General features: G+C 43.0%; 1 protein-coding gene across 1 annotated transcript in view; it reads right to left on the minus strand.

Moving 5' to 3' along the window:
* The window catches only part of NINL (ninein like), an 87,376-nt gene that overhangs the window by 23,529 nt on the left and 42,269 nt on the right, over positions 1-21,578 (minus strand). Inside the window, exons 5-15 of the mRNA XM_075267397.1 lie at positions 18,008-18,074; positions 14,295-14,485; positions 13,609-13,740; positions 13,081-13,248; positions 12,533-12,669; positions 10,076-10,216; positions 8,097-8,271; positions 6,510-6,620; positions 3,966-4,052; positions 1,331-1,481; positions 1,026-1,091 (exon numbers count right to left, since the gene is read on the minus strand). Of these exons, the coding sequence (XP_075123498.1) occupies positions 1,026-1,091; positions 1,331-1,481; positions 3,966-4,052; positions 6,510-6,620; positions 8,097-8,271; positions 10,076-10,216; positions 12,533-12,669; positions 13,081-13,248; positions 13,609-13,740; positions 14,295-14,485; positions 18,008-18,074 (1,426 nt within the window). The remainder of the gene's footprint in view (positions 1-1,025; positions 1,092-1,330; positions 1,482-3,965; positions 4,053-6,509; positions 6,621-8,096; positions 8,272-10,075; positions 10,217-12,532; positions 12,670-13,080; positions 13,249-13,608; positions 13,741-14,294; positions 14,486-18,007; positions 18,075-21,578) is intronic.

The raw sequence follows: 21,578 nt of genomic DNA on the forward strand, positions 1-21,578 counted from the left end.
TATGCACAAATACCATAAAGCAGTAATAACGATTAACTGATGCTATAAACCATTTGACCAAATATAGCACCTAAAAGGGATTGCCTAATTTGGAAACTTGTAAGGATAGATGCTTCTGCATACACTAGCGTTCAAGAAGATGCGTTTATTCAAAAGGTGAATAATTATTACAGTGATAACGCCATGAACATAAAGCAAATAGGCATATATGAACAAAGTGACGACACTTATCTCCGGGCCTGCCCCACACTAGATCAACTCTGATGAAGGTCGCATGACCGAAACGTCATATACCCTGATCTAGTCCTCACTTTGTTCATATATGCCTATTTGCTTTATGTTCATGGTGTTATCACTGTAATAATTATTCACCTTTTGAATAAATAATCGCAACTTCTTGAACGTTAGTGTATGCAGCAGCATCTATCCTTATTGGTTATACGGGTCGGAGGACCCTATTACTGCTAGCACCACACCATTAAGTTGAGTGTGCAGTACCATTGATACTTTCTAATTTGGAAACTTGAATTCATATGGAAATTTTAGATCATATTTCATGCGATTGATCAGAAAACCGAATTATTTACTGAAAATTAAAGTATAATATAGGCTCATTAAAATCAATGCGTATCTCCCTGAGCAGAAAGGTTTCCATCTTCTGCCCGAGAAACTGGACAGGAGATGGAAATCTGCAGTCAGTTTTTGAACCCATTTACTTAAATGGGTTTGCAAAGTGTCCGCCTGTGAGCGTCTTGTGCCTCTCCGCGGCAAAACAGTTTTTTTTAACCGGACACAAAGTCGGACATGCAGGACTTTGTGTCCGGTTAAAAAAAAAAAAAATGTTTCACCGCAGAGAGGCAGAAGACGCTCACGGGCGGACACTGACTGCCAGGTTTCTGTCTCCTGTCCAGTTTCTCAGGCAGAAGACAGAAACTCACAAAGCGGAGACCGGGCGCAGGTGTGAACCCGCCCTCATATGGAAAGATCCCAATACTAAGGCTAGGAAAATCGTGCATGTTACTTACCACAGGATCCTGCAGCTGAGGCACTTCTTCTGGGCTTCAAGGATATCCCCTTTTTTGCAGAGGTTTCTGTTGGACATAATTTTAATAATTGTAACTACAGGCAAGACTGAGGACAACCATTTGTCTCTAGCCATATTCACTCCACATCTGAACGATAGCCAATGGCTGCACACTGTTCCACTGCAGGCAGGGCCCTGGAAATGGCGTGGATGTGGCCTGAACCAAATGGCTTGTGCTCATGCTAATAGTCACCACTTGATAAAGTAGTGGGGGGAATACAGGTGTTTAGTACATGAGAGACTTACTATGGCCGTCATCAATCTTATCCCTTGCTTTGTGGTGCAGCAGTTTGTTGTCTTTCATCTTGGCCAATAAGCGAGAATATCTACTTTCACTAAGCTGGGATCGGAGAGTTTCCAACTGCATCTGAAGTTCATCATTGCGATCACGTAATTCCTACAGGAGAAAACCCATAAACGTCTGTTAAAACTACTGCAACAGACTGGCAAGGACTGCGTCAATATCCCAATGTTCTTTATAGTGCACTCTTATTGCTCCAAAGAGGTAAACCGCAACACCATCGTTTCTTCAAAGCCCTGGCATCAGTATTGAGATTGCAGCTTCTATCTGGCCCATAAGCCAAGGAGACCCACAGATTACCCTAACCACACTAAGGAGGATTAAACTCCTTAGCACCCATAACCATCACTATCAAGAATTCACTGTAGGGATGAAGTAGAGGGCCCCGGACAAAAAAATTGCACCGGGGACAACAAGACTGCTTGAAGCTCATCATAGATAACTGAAGGCATGCATTGTATGATCTGTTCACAAGGCACAGCAGGAATGTTTTGCTGTAAATCAGCATGCGGGAACTCCAAACATTAGTAGGGGTCACGCAGGCTCACCTTTACCCTCTAGGTTTCCATAGCAGAAATGTGTCAGTCAGATATTTTTGATTAAAAAAAAGAGAATAAGAGAAACATAAATTGAGCTACGATCTACCACTAAAAGTAAGTAATAACTAGTTAACCTCCTGGTAATTCACTTAGATCTTCTACTGTCCACATCTTATCTTGGAGGGTGGCGGGGGGTGGGGGGTTATGGGGAAGTCTCTGTGATCAGAAATTATTAATAATATTTTTGACAAAACACGTTTCGATAACATGAAAATTCTAAACGGCACAATGTAATATATAGGTTATATATATGGTCTGTAAAAAAACAAAAACAAAAAACTAATGGATGTTAGTGTTGAGCGATTAGTATTCAAATCTTAGTTTCGAAAAACTTACTCCCATAGGAATGCATTGAAGCCGGCCAGTGCTTAACCCCTTCACAATCGGCTGCTCCCATGCATTCCTATGGCAGCGGAGGTATTCAAATCTAGGATTTGAATACTATTCGCTCAACACTAAATGTTAATGTGTTTGTTTTTTTTCTTCAACTGATCCATTTAACGTGAAAGTTTTTTTTTTTTTTTTTTAAAAAAAGACAAAACAGACATATTAACATCCGTTTATTCTCCGTTATTATGCAGTCCGTTTTTCAGGGGGTCTTTTGTTCTGCTTTCACTAGGTTAACACCAGCTTTGTGGGGGACCCGAATGAGGGAGAGCCGGACCTCTAAGGGTACGCTGTATCCGCCTCAAAATCTTGACCAAAAAGGACGGCTCAGTTAATTTTTTCGGGAGCTGTTTGTTCCGGCTCCCGGAAAAAAAAGCCAGATGCTCATTCTTTCAGGTGGATTCGCCTCGCGACATCCGCCTGCAGACACTCCCTCCCGACTAGGCCCATTCATTTGGGCCTAATCCGGAGCGGAGTGCGCGACTGGATACCGATGCACTACCCATATTTTGGTTCGGAACCTGAGGCGGCCTCCACTTCAGGATCCGACCAAAAAACCCAGTGTGAACTTACCCTCAAACTGCAGTTACACACAGACACCAGCGGGCCCTATTGACCATAATTAGTTCTGCTGTGTGTGTGCCGATTTGTGGTGGTTTCTGCAATGAAGTCTCCAACACAGATCTGAGCCTAGCTTTTCTGAGTTTTTGCAGGAAAAAAAACAGGCATCACCATCTATCATACGTCTGTTAACCATAGTCAATGATGTTAAAGGGGTTGTCCCATCACAAGGATCCTATCTATATTGCTTGTTAATGTGGATGTAAGACTTTTCCTAAATACACTGCTTCAGCAAAACTGCTTTGTTTGTCCACTATCTTACTTTATTCAATTCTTTGTGGCCACAGCCCTGACCTAGCTGCTCATGAGTCAAGTGATGTATCTGCTGCTCTGAGGGGGGAGGGAGAAGGGGCTAAGTGCACGGAAGCGAGCCTGTGTATCTAGCTATTCCTGTGTCTACACCACGTGACCTAGATTCCTGTTAGAAGATAGAGGAGAGGAGCTGCTTTCATTTCTTCTGTTCCCCAATTATCAGGCTAGCTAATTCAGTTGTGTTCATTATGGCAGAGACAGGCAGTCTCTGTATGTAACACAGAATGGAGTTGCTGCTGCCTGTACTTCATAGTCCAATATGGGTGGGCGGAGCTAAACGGCAGGTTGCCTGTGAAACCCCGCCCACAAATGATGCAAGAAACCAGGAAGAAAGAAGATTTTATAGCAGTAAAGACTGATGAGTATGTGAGGTGCGAATACCCCTTTAAAAAATATCAGACATTTCACAACCTTTATAAGCCCGTTATTTTTAGGGTCAAAAGTTCTGCACCCCGCATTATTATCTCCGCCAAAACATCACACGTGTGAAGGCTTTGATGAAAATGGACGTCTACGGACAACAGAACAAATCCCACTGAAATGAACGGGTTTTTTGACGAATCTGTTACCGCCTCTTGTAAACCATTTCTGATGGATGCTGACAACTGTAGTGTGAACGTTCTCTAAGAATGCACAAATACATGAATAAATGTGTACTCACTCGACACTGGATTTCATATTGCCTGATGATCTCTGCAAATTTCTCCTCCTGAGTGATAAACTCTACGCTATGAGGATCAGCCAGTTTCTGTTACACAAGCACATTAATACATTAGTCTCGTATAGAATCATTTTATATGAAACACACATTCATTTTGCTGTTTTTTAAGCCAAAGGCAGAAGTGTTTGTTACCAGGGTGGAAAATTCCTCTCTTTATATTGCCTATCCACTCAAAAATCACATCCCAAGCTGCCACAAATACGTCTGCCTGAAGATGAAAGCGTGGCCAAGCTTTTAAAACTTTCATAAATCAAATAATGAAATATAATTTATTACAGATAAGTGCAGGTTTCTTGAATAGTTTTCCTCTTGTCTGCTCTTATGACTATCTACATACACAGAGGGGAGAAGCAGGAAGAGACAGACGAGACACAGACTCTCCACAGACCTTTCCATAGACTTCTATTACTTTCCACTTAGAGCTGAACAGACGTCTGCTCCAGATCAAATCCATACACAGAAGTAGGGAAATTAAGAAAAGTGCCTGTTTTTTCACTTAAAGGGTTTGTCCAGACTAAGATGTATTTTATTATTATTATTATTATTATTAAGCTGGGGGGCGGATGGAAAAAACAAAAACAAAAACAAAAAAAACCATTCACCTGTCCTTGTTGCTCTGTTGCCTTCCTGGCAGTCCAGTCCTGTCGGTTCATTGTAGTTCTGTAGCAGAATTTCCTGCCGCACATGATTTTTGAAGGCAAATTAGTGGCCTAGCAAGGGGCACGGGATGTCACTAACTGTGACATCCCGTGTCTCTTCTTGAGGCCACTGATTGGCATCATTGGTCACGTGACCGCTGGGCCAATCAGTGGATGGGACACCGGATATCACAGCCGGCATGAAATTCTACTGCAAAAAGACAGCTTAGCAGCAGCACCGGATCGCGATGAGAAGACACCGGAGCATCAGGGACAGGCGAGTATGTTTATTTAACCTTGCCCTTGCCTTATTAAAAAATAAAATTGAAGCCTTGACAACCTCTTTAATATTACAAACTACTCACCTGCACTAAGGACTAATAAAATGGGAAACAAAAGGTTAAAAGTTTAGGCACGCTTTAAGTGATTGGAATAGGGGTGTCCATGGAGGAGAACAAACCATATAAAAAAGGAAAATTAAACATCTTCCAGTTTTTGACGTGGATATGGAGCTGAAATGATGCAAGCCTAGGTGACATATTTATTCAGCAACTTGCCGTATAAATACTGTATGTTTCTCCATGTTCTTTATTAGTTCTATGTTTTGTTTTTTTTACCGGTCTTTTACATCTTGTTATGACTAGGGTTGAGACGATCTTGACTTTTCAGGATCGATTTTAATATCCGATTTCCGATCATTTTTCATTCGAACCCAATCTCGATCCCAATGCAAGTCAATGGGATTTTTTTTTTTTACTAATCGGAGATCGGATTTTAAAAGCAATCCTATTCACTATACAGCATGGAATCTAACAATTGAACGCTTTAATTGTTAGAATCCACGCTGTGTAGTGAATCACTAAGTAGCCAGAGGATTTTTTTTTTAATCCTCTGGCTACTTAGTCCCCCCTGGTGTCCACTTACCTCCAGAGATGGCTGCTCCGCTGTTCTTCGCCTCACTGCCACTCCAGCTGCAATTCTCGCCTCGCTGCCCCCTGCCTCCCAGGTTAGGAGAGTGTGGGCGGGTTAGGAGAGTGTGGGCGGGTACTGGGAGGGGGGACGTCACGTCTCCCTGCCCTGTACCCACCCACACTCTCCGAACCTGGCAGGGAGGGGGCAGCAAGGCGAAGAAGACTGCAGCTGGAGCGGTAGCGAGGCGAAGAACACCAGAGCAGCCATCTCTGGAGGTAAGTAGCTACTAGAGATGCTATTTTAGTCTCCCATTAGAATGAATGGAGGCAGCCGGCGCGCAGAGAGTTAAGGCTGTGTGCCGGCTGCTTCCATTCATTCCTATGGAACCGCAGTGGAACCTTCACACTGAGTATACGCTATATACTCAGTGTGAAGGCATTGTGGAAAATACTACCGATCTCGATCCCACCTAAAAAGATCGTGTTCGGAATTCCGATCGAGATTGTGAAATTTTCTCAATCACCGATCGGAATCCGATTTTTTCCGAACACGATCACTCAACCCTAGTTATGACGCATACCGTATTTGCCATAAGGCGGAAATACTACACAACAGCCAATAATGTATACCAGTGTAAAATTCATAGCACATGGCTTATTTGTCAACACTTTGCTGCCTCTACAGTATGAAGTTACCATATATACAGGTTTAATACTTAAAAGGGTTGTGTAGGATTAGAAAACGTGGCTGCTTTCTTCTTCTTGTCAGGTAGTGACTTCATGTCTATTGGTCACCTGGCAATGCACCAAACAATCCCATTAAAATAAACTGGATTGAACTGCAACAGGGCCAACAGATGTGATGTCACTTCCTGAGAAACAGAAGTCAGCCATGTTTTCTAATCCTACACTACCCCTTTAAATGAGCGCTTTACCTTTTCTTTTAGAATATTGTCTATGCTTGTCTGTAGCTTTAGCACCTCATGTTCTGATTCTGACAATTTTCCAACAACCTCGACCATTTCCTTCTGTAGCCTGCTGTTCTCCTGTAATACAATATAGTAAAGAGGACACGGGTCAGAACTGTACGGAATAGCTCAATAAGCAATATTACACAAAAGGGGTGTGAGAAAAAGCAAGAGTCCTAAGGGACCTATTCAACGTTGTTACCATGTCCTTAGTAATACAGACAAAATACAGTATGCATTATCTTGGCTCAAAAAGCTAGTTCATTATCATACCTCCAAACTTTTGAAGAACAGAAAGAGGGACAAAATGTGCACCCGCACGCCGCAGCAAATTTGTCTCTGCCCACTTTTATGTAGATTCCGCCCATTCTCATGAATTTTTCATGTGCCCCCACACAGTATAATCCTCCTACAGTCACCCGTACATTATATGTCCCCACATTATAATGTTCCCTGCCAACTGCCCCACAGTATTAAGTCCCTCTCCTGGTACCCCAGTTTAAACTGGGGTAAACTAGAGGGGACATGAAACTGGAGCAGCTGGAGGGTGACATTAACGGTCAGGATAGTTGGAGAGGAACAATAAATTAATGGCAGCTGAACTGAGGGTAACTGGGGGTAACTAGAGGCAGACAGGTTCCACTTCAGCTACTCTCACAATTTAATGCCCCCCTCCAGTTGTCCCCAGTTTAATGTCCCCCTTAATATCCCCCCAGTTTAAGTGCCCCCCTTCATCTACCCCCAGTTTCATGTCCCTCCTCCATCTTCCCCCAGTTTCATGCCCCCCTCATCTCTGCCCCCAGTTTCATACTCCCCCTCATCTCTGCCCCAGGTTCATGTCCTCCCCTCCATCTCTGCCCCCAGTATAATGTTCCCCTTCCATCTGTGCCCCTAGTTTCATGTCCCCCTCCATCTCTGTCCCCAGTATAATGTTCCCCTTCAGCAAAGTACACCACACACACACACTCTCTACCCTGCATCTCACAAACCCCCCTGCCCTCTCAGTACCTTAGATGACACACCTCTCCATCTCTTTACTTTACGCCCACCTAGTCACATGACCATGTGATGTCACAGGTCCTTGTACAGTAGTGAAGCGCTCCCCCGATCACCAGCAACTCTTATCAAGGTTACAGCCTTTTAACTGTTATAAGAGCGGAGGGTGATCAGGGGGGAAGATTGCTAATAAGTAAAACACTTCAGGGACAGAGCGGGAATTGCGGTAAGCTGCGCAGGACAGAAACTTAAAATCAGGACTTTCCCATTAAAAGCGGAATGGTTGGGAGCTATGCATTATTTTTATTATATTATGGAGGGGGTTTTAATTGCAAAAAGAACGTATCCTTCCTTGTTTTTTTGGAAGACAAAAGTACGTCATATCACTTTTTTTTTTGTTCTCAGTATGTACTTAAAGGAACATTTAGAAAACAGCCACCTCTGCGAATACATCCTCAAAGTTGGATAAAGTGAGAGAATATACAAATGGTTTCCCAATAATTCGCCACCTGACTCCTTCATGCCCAGAGGTGTTTACAGGGGTACGGTATTCCTCACCTTTATCGACAAGTTAAGTTTTTCTCTTAGATAGGCTTCTTCCATCTGGATATTAGCCAGATCCATCTCCAGGTTTTTCTTCTGCTGTTCGTACTGTTGCAGAAAATGATCCTTCTCAGTTTCCAGCTCTGTGCGAATCACAGAAAGCCGCTGCTTGTACTCCTGCTCCAAATCTCTGTATGATATTAGTTATTAATCAGTGGTGTAACTAGGAATGGCGGGATCCCAAGGCAAACATTTGATATGGTTCATAATAATTGATCTGTATGGACTGCTTTTATTTTCTAAGGATATCGTTGTGGCTGCATACAGGCTATACAAAGGAAAACCAACTACAAATACATTTATACAGCTGCCCCTGAAGTCGAGTGTGCAGCCTGCTCCTTCTAGTGGTGGGTACAAGTAACTGCAATGACCTTCCACTACTGCCGCTATAGCAGTCCCATGCCCTTGTTCTATGGAAGGTCCGCCAAGAAACCCAATGGAGCAGATTTACTAATCTGTCTAAGGCTATGTTCACACTACCACGTAGGGGCAAAACGGTGGCTCAGTAGTTAGCACTGCAGCCTTGCAGTACTGGAGTCCTGGGTTCGAATCCCACCAGGAACAACATCTGCAAGGAGTTTGTATGTTCTCCCCATGTTTGCCTGGATTTCCTCCCATACTCCAAAGACATACACATAGGGAAAAAAAATGTACATTGTGAGACCTATATGGGGGCTCCCAATCTACAAACAAAAATAAATTTAAAAAATAATGTTCGTTGCTGTCATCCATCACTTTATAAAAGCAACGAACATTATCTGTCCAGAGTAACAGACACAGGCAGAGCCCCTTCTGTTTGTGTCCGTTCCATTGACTCTGATGTAACCAGCATTGTCTTCCATTATATTTGTTTACCTGTGTAACAGAGAGAAAGTGCTGATTTTCTTCCATTAGAAAAGTAAAAACCTAAGGAAGAAAGCTTCGGTCGTGTTTTTTTTAAATTAGGCTGAATGCAGCCCTTACCTGCTCCTGCCTGACACTGCCCTCCTGACAGCACAGACACTAAATAGCATATCAGGCACCAAATCTAACAGCATTGATTGCTCAGGAATGGTGGGGTCTAGAGAAAAAATTCTGTGCTAGAAGCAGTGGGGCAGCGCCTATTAACTGATGCTAAGAACTGGAGCTGGTGGAGGTGGTAAAAGATCCTATTTAAGTAACGGTAATGTGACCTTAACCTAATAGATAGATATTGTACATTAAGGCACGACAGACTTAAAATGTGCCATATTTATCACAGTGACTCTTATGCTTAGTTCACATGCAATTCCGTGTACGCATATTCCGTCGCGGCTGCCACGACGGGATACCGGTGCAGTGCGGCTTTCCACTCCGGATTAGGCCCAAATGAATGGGCCTAGTCCGGAGCATGCTGCCAGGAGGCGGACGCCGTGGCTGAATCAGCTGCAGATTCCGCCTGAAGAAAGGGCAGCTCGCTTCTATTTTCCTTGAGAAGCAACATGCCGCTAGCAGAAAAAAGAACGCTAGCGGTCTCCATAGACTACCATTGTGAGGGGGCGGATTATGATGTGGATTCCGCACCATAATCTGCCCCCTCTGTGCCCATGTGAACTAGCCCTTATACCTCAGCGGTTATTAGATACCTCTGTCTAGCTTTATACCACCTATTGGTTGGTTAATTTTTTTCCAGAAGTTTTCATGCTGTTAGACCCGAATAAAAGTGCCTAAAACACATACTAAATGTGTGTACACCAGATTTTTAGAGCAAACTATAAAATTTCAGTTTAGTAAATTTTAAATTTCAGTCAGAATTTAGCTTAGTAAATGTCCGCAATATTTATAAAGGGGAGACAGAAACATGGAAATTAGAAATGCAAACAAGTCTCAAGTCTCTGCATAGCAAAAGGAAATAGAGGGTATAGCGTGAGTGCACTGCAAATAACAGGGGGCGCTAGCTTCTTAGCCCAACTCACTTGATCTTGCTCTCATTGAGACTCTCCATCACAGAGTTATGGTCGTCCACTTCATCTGCCAGCTGTAGGTTCCTTTTCTCTGCTCTATCCAGATCCTGCTTAACCTTGTCTCTCTCTTTAGTTATCTGTTCAATGTGACCACTGCAAACCAAAATGGGGAACATTAAAAAACTTTCTTTTTACAATTAGAATCAACTGAGTCTGTGGCATGTCTTAAAGGGAGTCTATGACCTTTCCCGCCACTGAATTAGAGAGCACATTACAGTGATTTACCACATACCTTTGTTATGCAAGTCTCTTTTGTAGATTTGGAAAACCTATTTTGAGGTCTTATGCAAATTAGGCAATTGGTGCACTGGGGGCGGGTCTTCAGCTGCTTGGCGAACTGATGTTGCCACTCAGACCATCACCACTTCCTGCCTGTGTCACCCTGTACAATAAGAGTTTATCCCCACACTCCTATGACATAACCCATCCTACTTAAGCGGCAAAGACAATATTCCTAGGGCTGAAGGTCCACCCCCAGTACACCAAATGTCTCATTTGCATATTGTTTGTTTCCTCTAAATCTACAAGAGTGACATACATAACAAAAGTTTGTTGTTTATCACTTTAACGTGCTATGTAACACGGTGGTGACACTTGAATTTTCTCCCTAGAAGGGGTTTTCCCATCTCAGTGTTTCAGCAGTATGGCTGCAGTCTTTTCTCTCACTTCCTGCATTTCTCCTCCCTCCTGCTAAACGGGCCGAAGAAGTCTCACAACACTTATACAGATCAAATAATATGCAGATGGTTGTAGAGAATGGACTCAGTGTTATCTGTGTCTTTACAAAGAGATAACAGACAGGACTTTATCAGCAAAACTGCAATTAGTTGAACGACTGTCCTGTCGGGAAGAGCACTGAGTAAGTGACGTCACTTGTCCTATAGGTCTGTGGTTATAGCAACGCTGTGTAAACAATGGGAGGAATAAGGTCACATAGCAGGCAAACAAAGCAGAATTTCTAAAGCAAGCGTTCCGAAACGTCATAATTTGTCATCATTATGAGTTAGCCATTAAAAAGGTATCAACTACTGAAGATTATCAAGTTTTCTTGTTTTTTTATATTTCTAAAGCAATATATTTAGGAAAAAAAGTCTTCAATTTACATAAGCTACTAGTATAGATAGGATCCTTGATATGGGACAACCCCTTTAAGTAAATGCATACAATGAAATAATTAACTTTGCAGCATCTGTTTTAAAACTTTGCATTGTGCCGCTCCTCTTTTATTCCTGCTAGAAATGTATGAATAAATTGACAGCTGAGTGTTATCAGTTGGGTTGTGTCCCAGTATGGTCTAACACAGTCCAGTCAGTGCCAACAATGTCAAATTGTGTAGGGACAAGCCCCTATGATAAGGGCAGTGGTAAAACCCTATTGTCAACTTATTCATATATTTCCAGGAAGAAATACGGGAAACAGAACAATGCAGAGTTCTGAGAAAAAATGCTCCTGAATTTTTAGATTATGAAAGGTATTATGAGGGTGTAAACCCCTGGTGCACTGGAGGGTAATGGTCTTACTACGTGCAGGAATCTGAGAGAGGTGTAGCAGTGGGTGGTGGAAAATCCAACTTTTTCAGCACACTCAGTCACTGGCACACAGTATGCCCAAGAGTGGCGTGTACTCAACAGTTTAGGGGAGAAGCCTGAGAAGATGCTCAGCACTGGAATCCCAGACTGGAGAAGCGTGCGAAAGCCCTTGGCTTCTGGTAAACCGCCAGCAGCTATCCCGAGAGAGTCTTACTTTATACCATCCATGCTGGCAAGACAAACTGCAGGAGACGCCCATTTCCACCAGTATCTCCCCTTTTGTATATTGTTCTTGGTGGTTCAATATCAGGCCTGGTTCACACCTGCATTCGGTATTCCGTTTGGGAAGTCTGCTTGGGGACCCCCCTGAACAGAATACTGAACGCATTAAAAAGCAGTTAGCAGAGAAACCACATGGACCTCATAGACTATAATGGGGTCTGTGTGTTTTTCGCACGAATCATGCCTAGAGAAAAGTGCTGCTTGTACCTGTGAACCAGGCCTCAGTGTTACAATTAAGTAACTCCAGGACAGACAACCACAATAATAAATCATCTGCTTAGACAGACACAGGACATAGGATTCTCTGTGGCTCATCGGAGGAGATTTATTAAGACCAGAGTTTTCAACCTCTTGTTTTGGTGGAGGCTGCACTTGATTTATGAGGAGGTGTCACAAGTTTCAGCATCATTTGTGGAAGTTTTCCTGCATAAGTAATAATCAATCTGACAGGTCACAATTCTTTGCACAAAAACCCAACTTGCATAAAAAATTGCAAATTTATCATGGCTTGCATGTCAGAAAACTAGCAAAGGCGGCGTAATAAATTTTCCCCATTGACAACTACAGACACCTCACTGTGAAGCTGGACTATACTTACTGCTGGTGATGTATCTCATGCTTGTAGGACGCTAAAGCAGCAAGGAAGATTCTGTTTTTTGTTGCAAGTAACTCATTGTCTAAGGCGGTGGTGAGCTCCAAAAGGTTCACGTGTTCTTCTATATTAAAATCCAGGCTCTATAGATAACACAGCAAGTGACTTATGTAGTAGAGATAGCCATATATGAAGTACATCTTAATCTAATGTACAAAATAAAGTAACTGTATAATCTAACAGTCAGTATTTAGATAGATAGATAGATAGATAGATAGATAGATAGATAGATAGATAGATAGATAGATGACAGATAAATAGATAGATAGATAGGAGATAGATAGATAGGAGATAGATAGATAGATGACAGATAAATAGATAAATAGATAGGAGATAGATAGATAGATAGATAGATAGATAGATAGATAGATAGATAGATAGATAGATAGATAGATAGATAGATAGATAAAAGATCAAACACAAAGAGATTACTGATACAATGTAAATCTTAGGATAAGCTTAAAAGTAAATACTAACTAAAATTAGTTTCTTACCATTAATATATCTTTGCCATCTTGAATCCCTTCCTCCTCCCAAATGATCAGGATCTGCTCAGGGTTTCCATAGCCAGTCCCATCATCAATTCTGGAGAAAAGATGGAAGCCTCCGTACCCAGAGAGCAAGGACTGTGAGGCTGTGTTATGGCTATTCTCTTCTACCTGCTAAGCACAGATATAAGATAACTTCTGAAAAGCTCACATGAAACATATTGTACAGATAGTGAGAGGAGAAAGATGGCGGCCATGTATGAACTGTAGAACCACAATAGGAACGCTATCCCGTTCTTCATAAAAAAGACTAGATTAGTGTCCCCAACCCTATATGAAGGGAGCAAGAGGTCAAGCATGAGCTCTAACTCGCCTCTGTTCGGAAGTCCCATAGAGATGAAAGGAGTGGCAGTGGACAACCTGCTGCTCATATCATACAGGGACGTAGGACCTCCATTTTTGTGACCAGTGGAGGTCCCACTAGTCAGGATAGGTAATAAGTTAGCGGAGACCATTATGAATATATCCACCCACCTGGTGTCTCTTCTTGAGTGGGGTAGAGGCAGTAGGTACAGGTGCGTGGCTGAACAATCCCGCCTGAAACTCCTGGAAGCTTACCCTACCATCTCCATCCCTGTCCAGTTTATTGAATAGGTCTTCAAGCTCCTAAGAAAACACAAATAATACATCATATTACACCCACCAAGGTCATTGATCTAACAGCAAAATGTTCATGTGAGCGTTGTTAATGCTATAAAGTGTATTATTCAACGTGGAAGCTTCTCAGTGACAATTTTACCAAAGTGAGAGCATTCGAGGGGCTGTCCAGATTCAGCAAATAAATAAGCTGTGCATCTATGGGTCCGTCACATGACCATGGAATGATTTTTATCCACTGGAAGTAACAGAATGGACAACAACAAGCAGAGATCTAGAAAACGGTGAGGAATTGATACAGAAAGTATATTGGAATACTGTAAAAAAAAAAAAAAAAAAAAAATTGCTGAAACTGGACAATCCCTAGTTAATTTATGAGGACAAAGGCTCAGACATATGATGCTATGTATACAAGTTTTCTGAAGTACAAGGTATGTTTTTTGCAAAAAAATTGCGACTTCAAATCTATAATGTCTTCATCACTTAAAAAAGATGGGCATGGTGAAGGTGTGCGACCTTACATTTTAATGGGACAATGTAGTCAAAAGCTTCGCTGCTCATACCTCAACGCAGAGATCTTCAAGTCCAATGTTCTTACATACAGTGGCAAGCTCTTGCCTGTTGAGGTATCCATTGTGCCCTATGCCCAGCTCCTCCCAGATGTCCCGCACCTGGTTTTCAGTCATATCAGAATGAGCATTGGAAATTCTTCTAGGACTTTCAAAAAAACCTGGATTCCATGTCCTCAGTTGTCCTAACAAAGGGTCAGAGGTAGAACAGATTCAGTATATGTTTCCCGCCACCCTATATTGCTATGTACATACAGTCCACCGTGTAACAATAAGATGGTTGTGGAGGTGTTGTAAGTACACAAAATGAAAGAGTGGAGTTTAGCCAGTATAGGAAGCGGTTTTTTATTAAAGAACATGTGACGCTAGGTTCACACCTGCGTTCAGCTGTCCGTTCTGTGGTTTCCGTCTTCTGCATGCCAGAAGACGGAAACCACAGACCGGGTCCGGCCGTCAGCGGTGGTGAGCGTTTTATGCTCTCCGCCGCGAAACCGTTTTTTTAAATCCGGACACAGAGTACTGCATGTCCGACTCTGTGTCCGGATTATAAAACCCGGTTTCGCGGTGGAGAGCATAAAGCGCTCACCGCCGCTCACGGCCGGACATCTTTCTCACCCATTCAAATGAATGGATGAGAAAGACTCCTGCAGATTTCCGTCTCCTGCTCTGTTTTATGCAGGAAACGGAAACCTGAAGTACGGAGTGTCGGGCGCAGATGTGAACGAGCCCTCACTAGAAATGCATCATGGCAGCGCTGCAGGTAGACCGACACAGTAAATGTAAGCGTATTCGCTTTCAGGCATTTTGTTGACATAAGCCATGCATCGATTCCCATGGGTGGAGCGAGCAGACATGCATCTGGCCTACGGTGCCGCAGATGGAAATGTTAATGCGGCAAGGAGGATTTACGCAGAGAGGTTCTCTAACCGACATCTGCCGAATCAACGTACATTCGTCAATGCTGACCGCCACCTTTTCTAGCGTGGAACGTTTCAAGCACCTGATCACATGGGCCGACCTCCCTGTATGCGGACCCCGGAGTTTGAGGAAAATGTCCTACAGAGGTTTGGAGAGAACTCCAGCACCCATGCCAGGAGTCTGAACAAGTGCGTCAATCCATCTCCCGGCGTAGCACTGCTTGCATGGAGGCAGGCGGCCAGCACTTCAAGCAATTCTTGTAAATAAGTAACAGTACTGATTTCCCATTAAAGCGCTTTCTCTTCTTTGTTTCTCCTTTCACATGGTGCAGTGAGGGATAGGAAACCGACATCTCTGTCTACCTGCAGCACCGCCATGATGCAGTTGCAGTCACATGTTCATTAATAAAAAACGCTTCATATACCGGCTGAAGTCCACCCTTTCATTTTGTGTACTTACTTTCCGGACACCCTCTATACCGTATAGTTAAAGTACTCAATGCCATATTTTTTTTCTTGTGCAGTTCTTTCAAATCACAGGGCCTTCTTTATTTCCATATATTAGCCATCTACTTGTCAGACTACTCTATCCAAACTACATTTGGTGGTCTAAAATACTCCCTACCCCTGCAGCTGGTCCATCCAAAAGCAATGGGGAGCCTCTAAAGACTACCAAAGCACAGTGGGCCAGAGCTAGGGGCTTTGGTTAGGTTCCAACCGACTTACAGGAGAACCCTTTTAATGTTAACCATTTAGGTGCCAGAGAATCTAAACAAGCTCTCATTCAGTTTTTTTCTTGTGTCGCCCTATAAGGCAGCGTTCACATGGAGTAACGCACCAGTCATTCTGACAAGTAAACACGTGTCAGAGTGAGCGCTGTAAAACAGAATCCCATTGACTTCAATGGGTTCCATCTTATGCACGCTACCCATTGAACTCAATGGGAGGCTTTTTTACCTATTGCTTTCAATGTGATACCCCGTGTGAAGCCGGCCTTAGTCACTGAGGAGCAGGGTGCATTCACACAGTGCAGTTTTTTTAAAAAAAAATTATTTTGAGGATGGGTGTACATGGCGTTTTTTTGCCGAAGAACTACAAGTGGTATTAAATTGCAGCAAAGCCCAGCACATGTGACTGGACATCACACCTGTATGGTAATGCCCAATACACTGAAACCCTCAGGTGTTAACTGGCTGTTAGTGTACAGGTGGGGTGTTGAGTCACATGTGCTGGACATTACTGAAACTAAATGCAGATCTTCAGTTCTGTAAACCCAACCTAAGGCCGGGGCCCCACTGGGCGTAAACGCCACAATTTGCCCGCGGTGGAAACGCTGCGGGAAAAATTGCGGCGTTTTACAGTGCAAGCAAAGGGGATGGGATTCATGCGAATCCCATGCCCACTTTGCAGAAAAAAACACAGTGCGGACACACTGCGATTTGAAAAGCCGTTGCGAATTCGTAAATCACAGGATGTCAATTATATCTACGGAAACGCCGGTGGCTTTCCCATAGATATAATGTTAAAAGAAAGTCCGCAGAGGAAAACTCAGTGAACTTTCTGTTGAAAGCGCTGCGGAAAGAACCGCAATGCGTTCACGCCGTGGTTCTTTCCGCTGCGCTTTAGCGCTGTGTTTACGCCCTGTGCGGCCTTAGCCTAAGGCCCCACTTTGCAGAAATATTTTTGGTTGCTGTGGAAACAAACGCTGTGTTTTACAGTACCAACAAAGTGAATAATTTTTTGGTAAATCTCTTCTACACATTGTAGAAAAAGTGGCTTTTTCAAGTTTTAAAGGGAACCTGTAAGGTTGCTTTAAGACCCACAAGACTGGTGGTTTAGTGTCCGAAAATCACCCTGGCAGATTCCCCTTAACTGCACCATGTGAATGTACGTCTATAGCCATTTCATTGCTTTGTTATTACAGATTTTGTGGCGGTTTTCTGAGCCAAAATCAGAAGTGAATTCAGAAGGAAAAGTAAAAGGAAGCTCTTAGACTTCTCCTTCCTGACTTTGACATGTGCACTAATCCTCCCCCACAACAAAAACAAAACAGGAGTATTATTATCCCATCTTCACCAGTTTTCTGGGGCAGATAGATGATAATGTGGACCAAGTCCCTTTCTTGAGCCAGAGGGGTGACACATCCCCTTGTTGCCTCGTCACTTTCTGCAAATGCAAGTCAGGGACACCTAAGCGCCAATTATTATTATTTTTTTTTTATAACTAAAGCCAAATGGGGCCTATAGACTGCTGTACGAAATGCTAGTCTTAATAAATCTACCCCAATATGGGTCTCCTGGCTAATTCCATCACCAGGCTACTTTTGGCAACTACAGTCAGCCGGACTAAGGGCCCGTTCACACGGAGTAAACGCGCGTGTATTTTGGCAAAATACACGTGTAAAAAAAAAAAAAAAATACACGTGTAAAAATAAGACTCCCATTGACTTCAATGACATTTTTTTTTACACGTGTAAAAAAAACGTCAAAATACACATGTAAAATGTCATTGAAGTCAATGGGAGTTTTTAATTTTACACTTGTATTTTGCCAAAATACACGCACGTTTACCCCATGTGAACAGGCCCTAAGGGTGCATTCACATGACATACTTGGGATGCAGTTAAGACTATATTCAGTTTTGATGATTTATTTTTTTATTTTCATTTTACAGGTGAATTATATTACACAAATGTGTCTTGCATTTTTTCTAAGACAGTATTAACAGCCCCCCCACCTGACCATCTGAATACATCCCTACCCCCATTTTTAATAAAACGATTCACTTTACCTTGTGCTTCGAAGTTTTCGATCTGAGGCTCTTTGGCGATTTCAGCTTCTTCATCAGACTTGAGGCTCTAAAGAAAAGAGCACATGTGAGACAGATTTCTGCATAAATGATCCAAGATGGAAATGTAGGGGAAAAAAAAAAAGACTCCACTATGCAGGAAGAGAAAAAAAAATAATTCTTCACTTGGTTTAAGAATGTGCATTAACCTCGCAGACATACCCCAGGCCAAAGAAAACAAATGAAACCTTACAACTCCCTCAATCCGCGCTGTTTCATCTCAACTGGATCCTTAAACCCCCAACTCACTATTAACCAGAAAGGCTTCCTCTGCAAACAGCCCAAGTGAAACATTAAACCGGCTACGGAGCATGGCGTGTTCACATTAACACATTCACTGACAGTACTGCAAGCCGCTGCACAGCAAACGCCAAAAATGGTCTAAAAGCCACAGGATCTGCTATGGGAGCTACATGGGGAGGGGGTCATCTGACATACACTATAAAAACAGGCATAGAAAGCAGCGCTAAGTCATCGCCCATCTCCATAGTCATTGTCTGCTAAAGCTGCACGTGTGCAAATAATCCTAATGGGGAACCTGCCAAAAATACTTATATGAAGTTGCGGGGGTGGAATTTTGGGGGGTTGCAACAAAAGCGTATAAAGTATTTCCATTTGCACATCCTCATTCAGGCTGCAGATACAATGGGGAGATTTGTCATTACGAAAAGTTTTTGCTTTCTTTTTGGTTGGCGTCTTCATTGGCGGAATTTGTGCCAAATGTCTGAAACGTTGCACAATCCTTGATCAATCTGGCGCCTCTATAAGTCTAACACTTATCCTGAGAGAGTTCTGTTCTTTCTATGCCAACCACTCACTGGAGGGACTCTGCCACAATTTTTGTAACTTTTTTAGTAGTCGGGAGTACAGACAGGTAGATGGGCTAACCATACACATAAATGGAGCAAGTGGTGTAAAAATGCTAAAAGCTACAAAATTATTCTTGTCGTCTTGCATTTTTATGTTCGATGGCCAAGGGGTGAAGAAACAGATCACTGCATGATTATTAAAGGGGTTCTCTAGGGAACGTTTCAACACTTACTTTGTCCATGGTTCTATTTGGGACAAACCACGGGAGAGGAGAGAGGAGGCAGAGAGACTCAGGAGCCGGGTGATGGTGCCGATCACAATCACATGATTCAGGAAAAACCATGGTTCATTACAAAGAGAAAATGGGGGAAGTAAGTGTTGAATTTCTTCCTGGGGAACTCCTTTAAGGCTAAAGCCTATGTTGCGGAAATGCAGCATTTTTCTTGCAGATTTAGCTTTGGTTTTTGAGCCAAAGTCAAGAATGGCTACAAAAGGAATGGGAAATATATATAGGAGGTACTTATAGCTTCTGCTCAATCCACTCCTGGCTTTGGCTCAAACAACCGAAGCAAAATCTGCAAAAAAAAAAAAAAAGCGCCTTATACTTAATTACTTTCTCCAGGGGTTTTTAAATGCTGCACAAAGGCTAAGTTCAGACAGAGTTTTTTGGTCAAGAATTTGGTCAGGAAACTGATTCAAATTCCTCCTCCAAAAACACACCTCACCATACAGTCCTATGGGGAGCAATTTGAGTCAGTTTCCTGACCAAATTCCTTGACCAAAAAACTCTATGTGAACTTAGCCTAAGGGCTCATTCACACAAGGGGCGGATTTTGGCACCGAGAGTGACATGGGGAGCCGTGTCACTCTTGGGTCAAAACCCACCTGCCATGACCGTCGCAGCTTTCCCCTCCAGAGTCAGCTCAAATGAATGAGCTGACACTGGAGGTTGCTGCCGCTAGCCAAAAGCCGTGGTCAGTGAGCCGCGGAATCCACCTGAAGAAAGGGAAACTCGCTTCTTTTTTCCGCTAGCGGCAAAAAGAACGCTAGAGGTCTCCATAGACCACCATTGTATGGAGGCAGATTTTGAGGCGAAATCCGCTGTCAAAATCCACATCCTTGCCCCCGTGTGAACTATCCCTTAAGGGTTCTGGGCTGGATCCGACCCACAGATCACGTGATCTGAAGCAGCACCTGGACCATTCCGCCCTCTCCCATTTTCACCACTAGTTATCTGTGCTATGGAGCTTTATTATAGTCTGCCAGCCTCCATATCACAAGTACTCCTTCTGATCATGTGATCCAGGGATCAAAACCAACCCAGTAACCCTAGGTGCAGCATCTAAAACCCCTAGAGGATTAAAAAAAAAAAAAAAAAAAAAAAAAAAAAAAATTCTTGGAGAACCCCTTTAATGAAAAAATTAGAGGACAGCACCGGCATCTAAGATCCTGAACATGGTGAGAATGCTGTTGATTCTGTAGGGTATGGTGCTTTGTTCTGCCATTTTGGTGTCGTGTTTTTGCTGCTGGTCTGTGAACAAGCACTTTCTGACTGAGATACAGCCAGGTTTTTATGCTACCCATGAACTGGAGCGCAGTTGCCCTGATAAATGCCCCTATATCTCTCTGCAATCACTGCAGTATGTGATAGAGAAAAAAAAGTTAGTTTCTAGAAAATAGAAAAAAAAATTGGTTGAAATGAAAATTTTTTCAGACACTGGCTGGACTTGTGCCGAAAATAATTGAAAGCATAACTTCTGCTCCAGCAATTTTAACCAACATGCATATTTGGACCAGTAGACACATCCCTATTTATGTACCCCACCCTTCTGTCAAATTCTATGCTTTACACAGCCCAGATTTCCTAATACTTACACCATGTAAACTAAGGCTAGATGCACACAACCGAGGGGCAAAAGAGCTGTGATAAACATTCATATTTCACGGTCGTGTTGCACCAGTTTTCATGGATTCCCCATACATTTTAGTGTATGGAGTGATCCGTGAAAACATACGAAAATAGGACGTGGGGTGGCCGGGGAGGGGGAGGCCCCCACCGCCACATGTGGCCTATACTGTCAGTGACAGGCAGTCTGAAAATATGTAATATTCATCACTGTGGCTGAAGTGGGATGATCTATTTACACTGTCTAGTCTATGTTTCTATCACCTTCCCTTTTAGGCTTGGCTTACATGGTGCGTTTTTACTATCTTAAAAAAAAACCAACACATGCATTTTAAAGGCTGGTTTAGGCTGAATTTACACAGTGCTTCTAAGGTTTGGTTTACATGGAGCTTTAGTATTGAACTACTGCATGCAGTATTAAATTGCAGACATTAGTAGAACATGTCACTATGCATGTCAGCTGTACACTAAGGCCGGGTTCACACGGGGTATTTTGGACCAGAACCTGAGATGGAGGCCACCTCAGGTTCTAGTCCAAAATACGGGTAGCCACAACTGGTGTGCAGTGAAAGCACACAGATCCCAGTGATGGCAAACCTATGGCACGCAGAGCCCTCTATGCTGGCACGCATGTGGTCGCCCGGATTGCTCAGTAACGCTGAATCCGGTACAGGATTCCCCGTTAGTGAGCGATTCCTGCTCTCAGCTGGATGCACATCCAGCTGAAAGCTGTCAGTGTAGGCCGAGCGGTACGCACGGCCTACATTGACTATACAGAGTGCGACCTCTGCACCAGCG

The sequence above is a fragment of the Leptodactylus fuscus genome, chromosome 3, assembly GCF_031893055.1.
Source record: "Leptodactylus fuscus isolate aLepFus1 chromosome 3, aLepFus1.hap2, whole genome shotgun sequence".
Lineage (NCBI taxonomy): Eukaryota > Metazoa > Chordata > Amphibia > Anura > Leptodactylidae > Leptodactylus > Leptodactylus fuscus.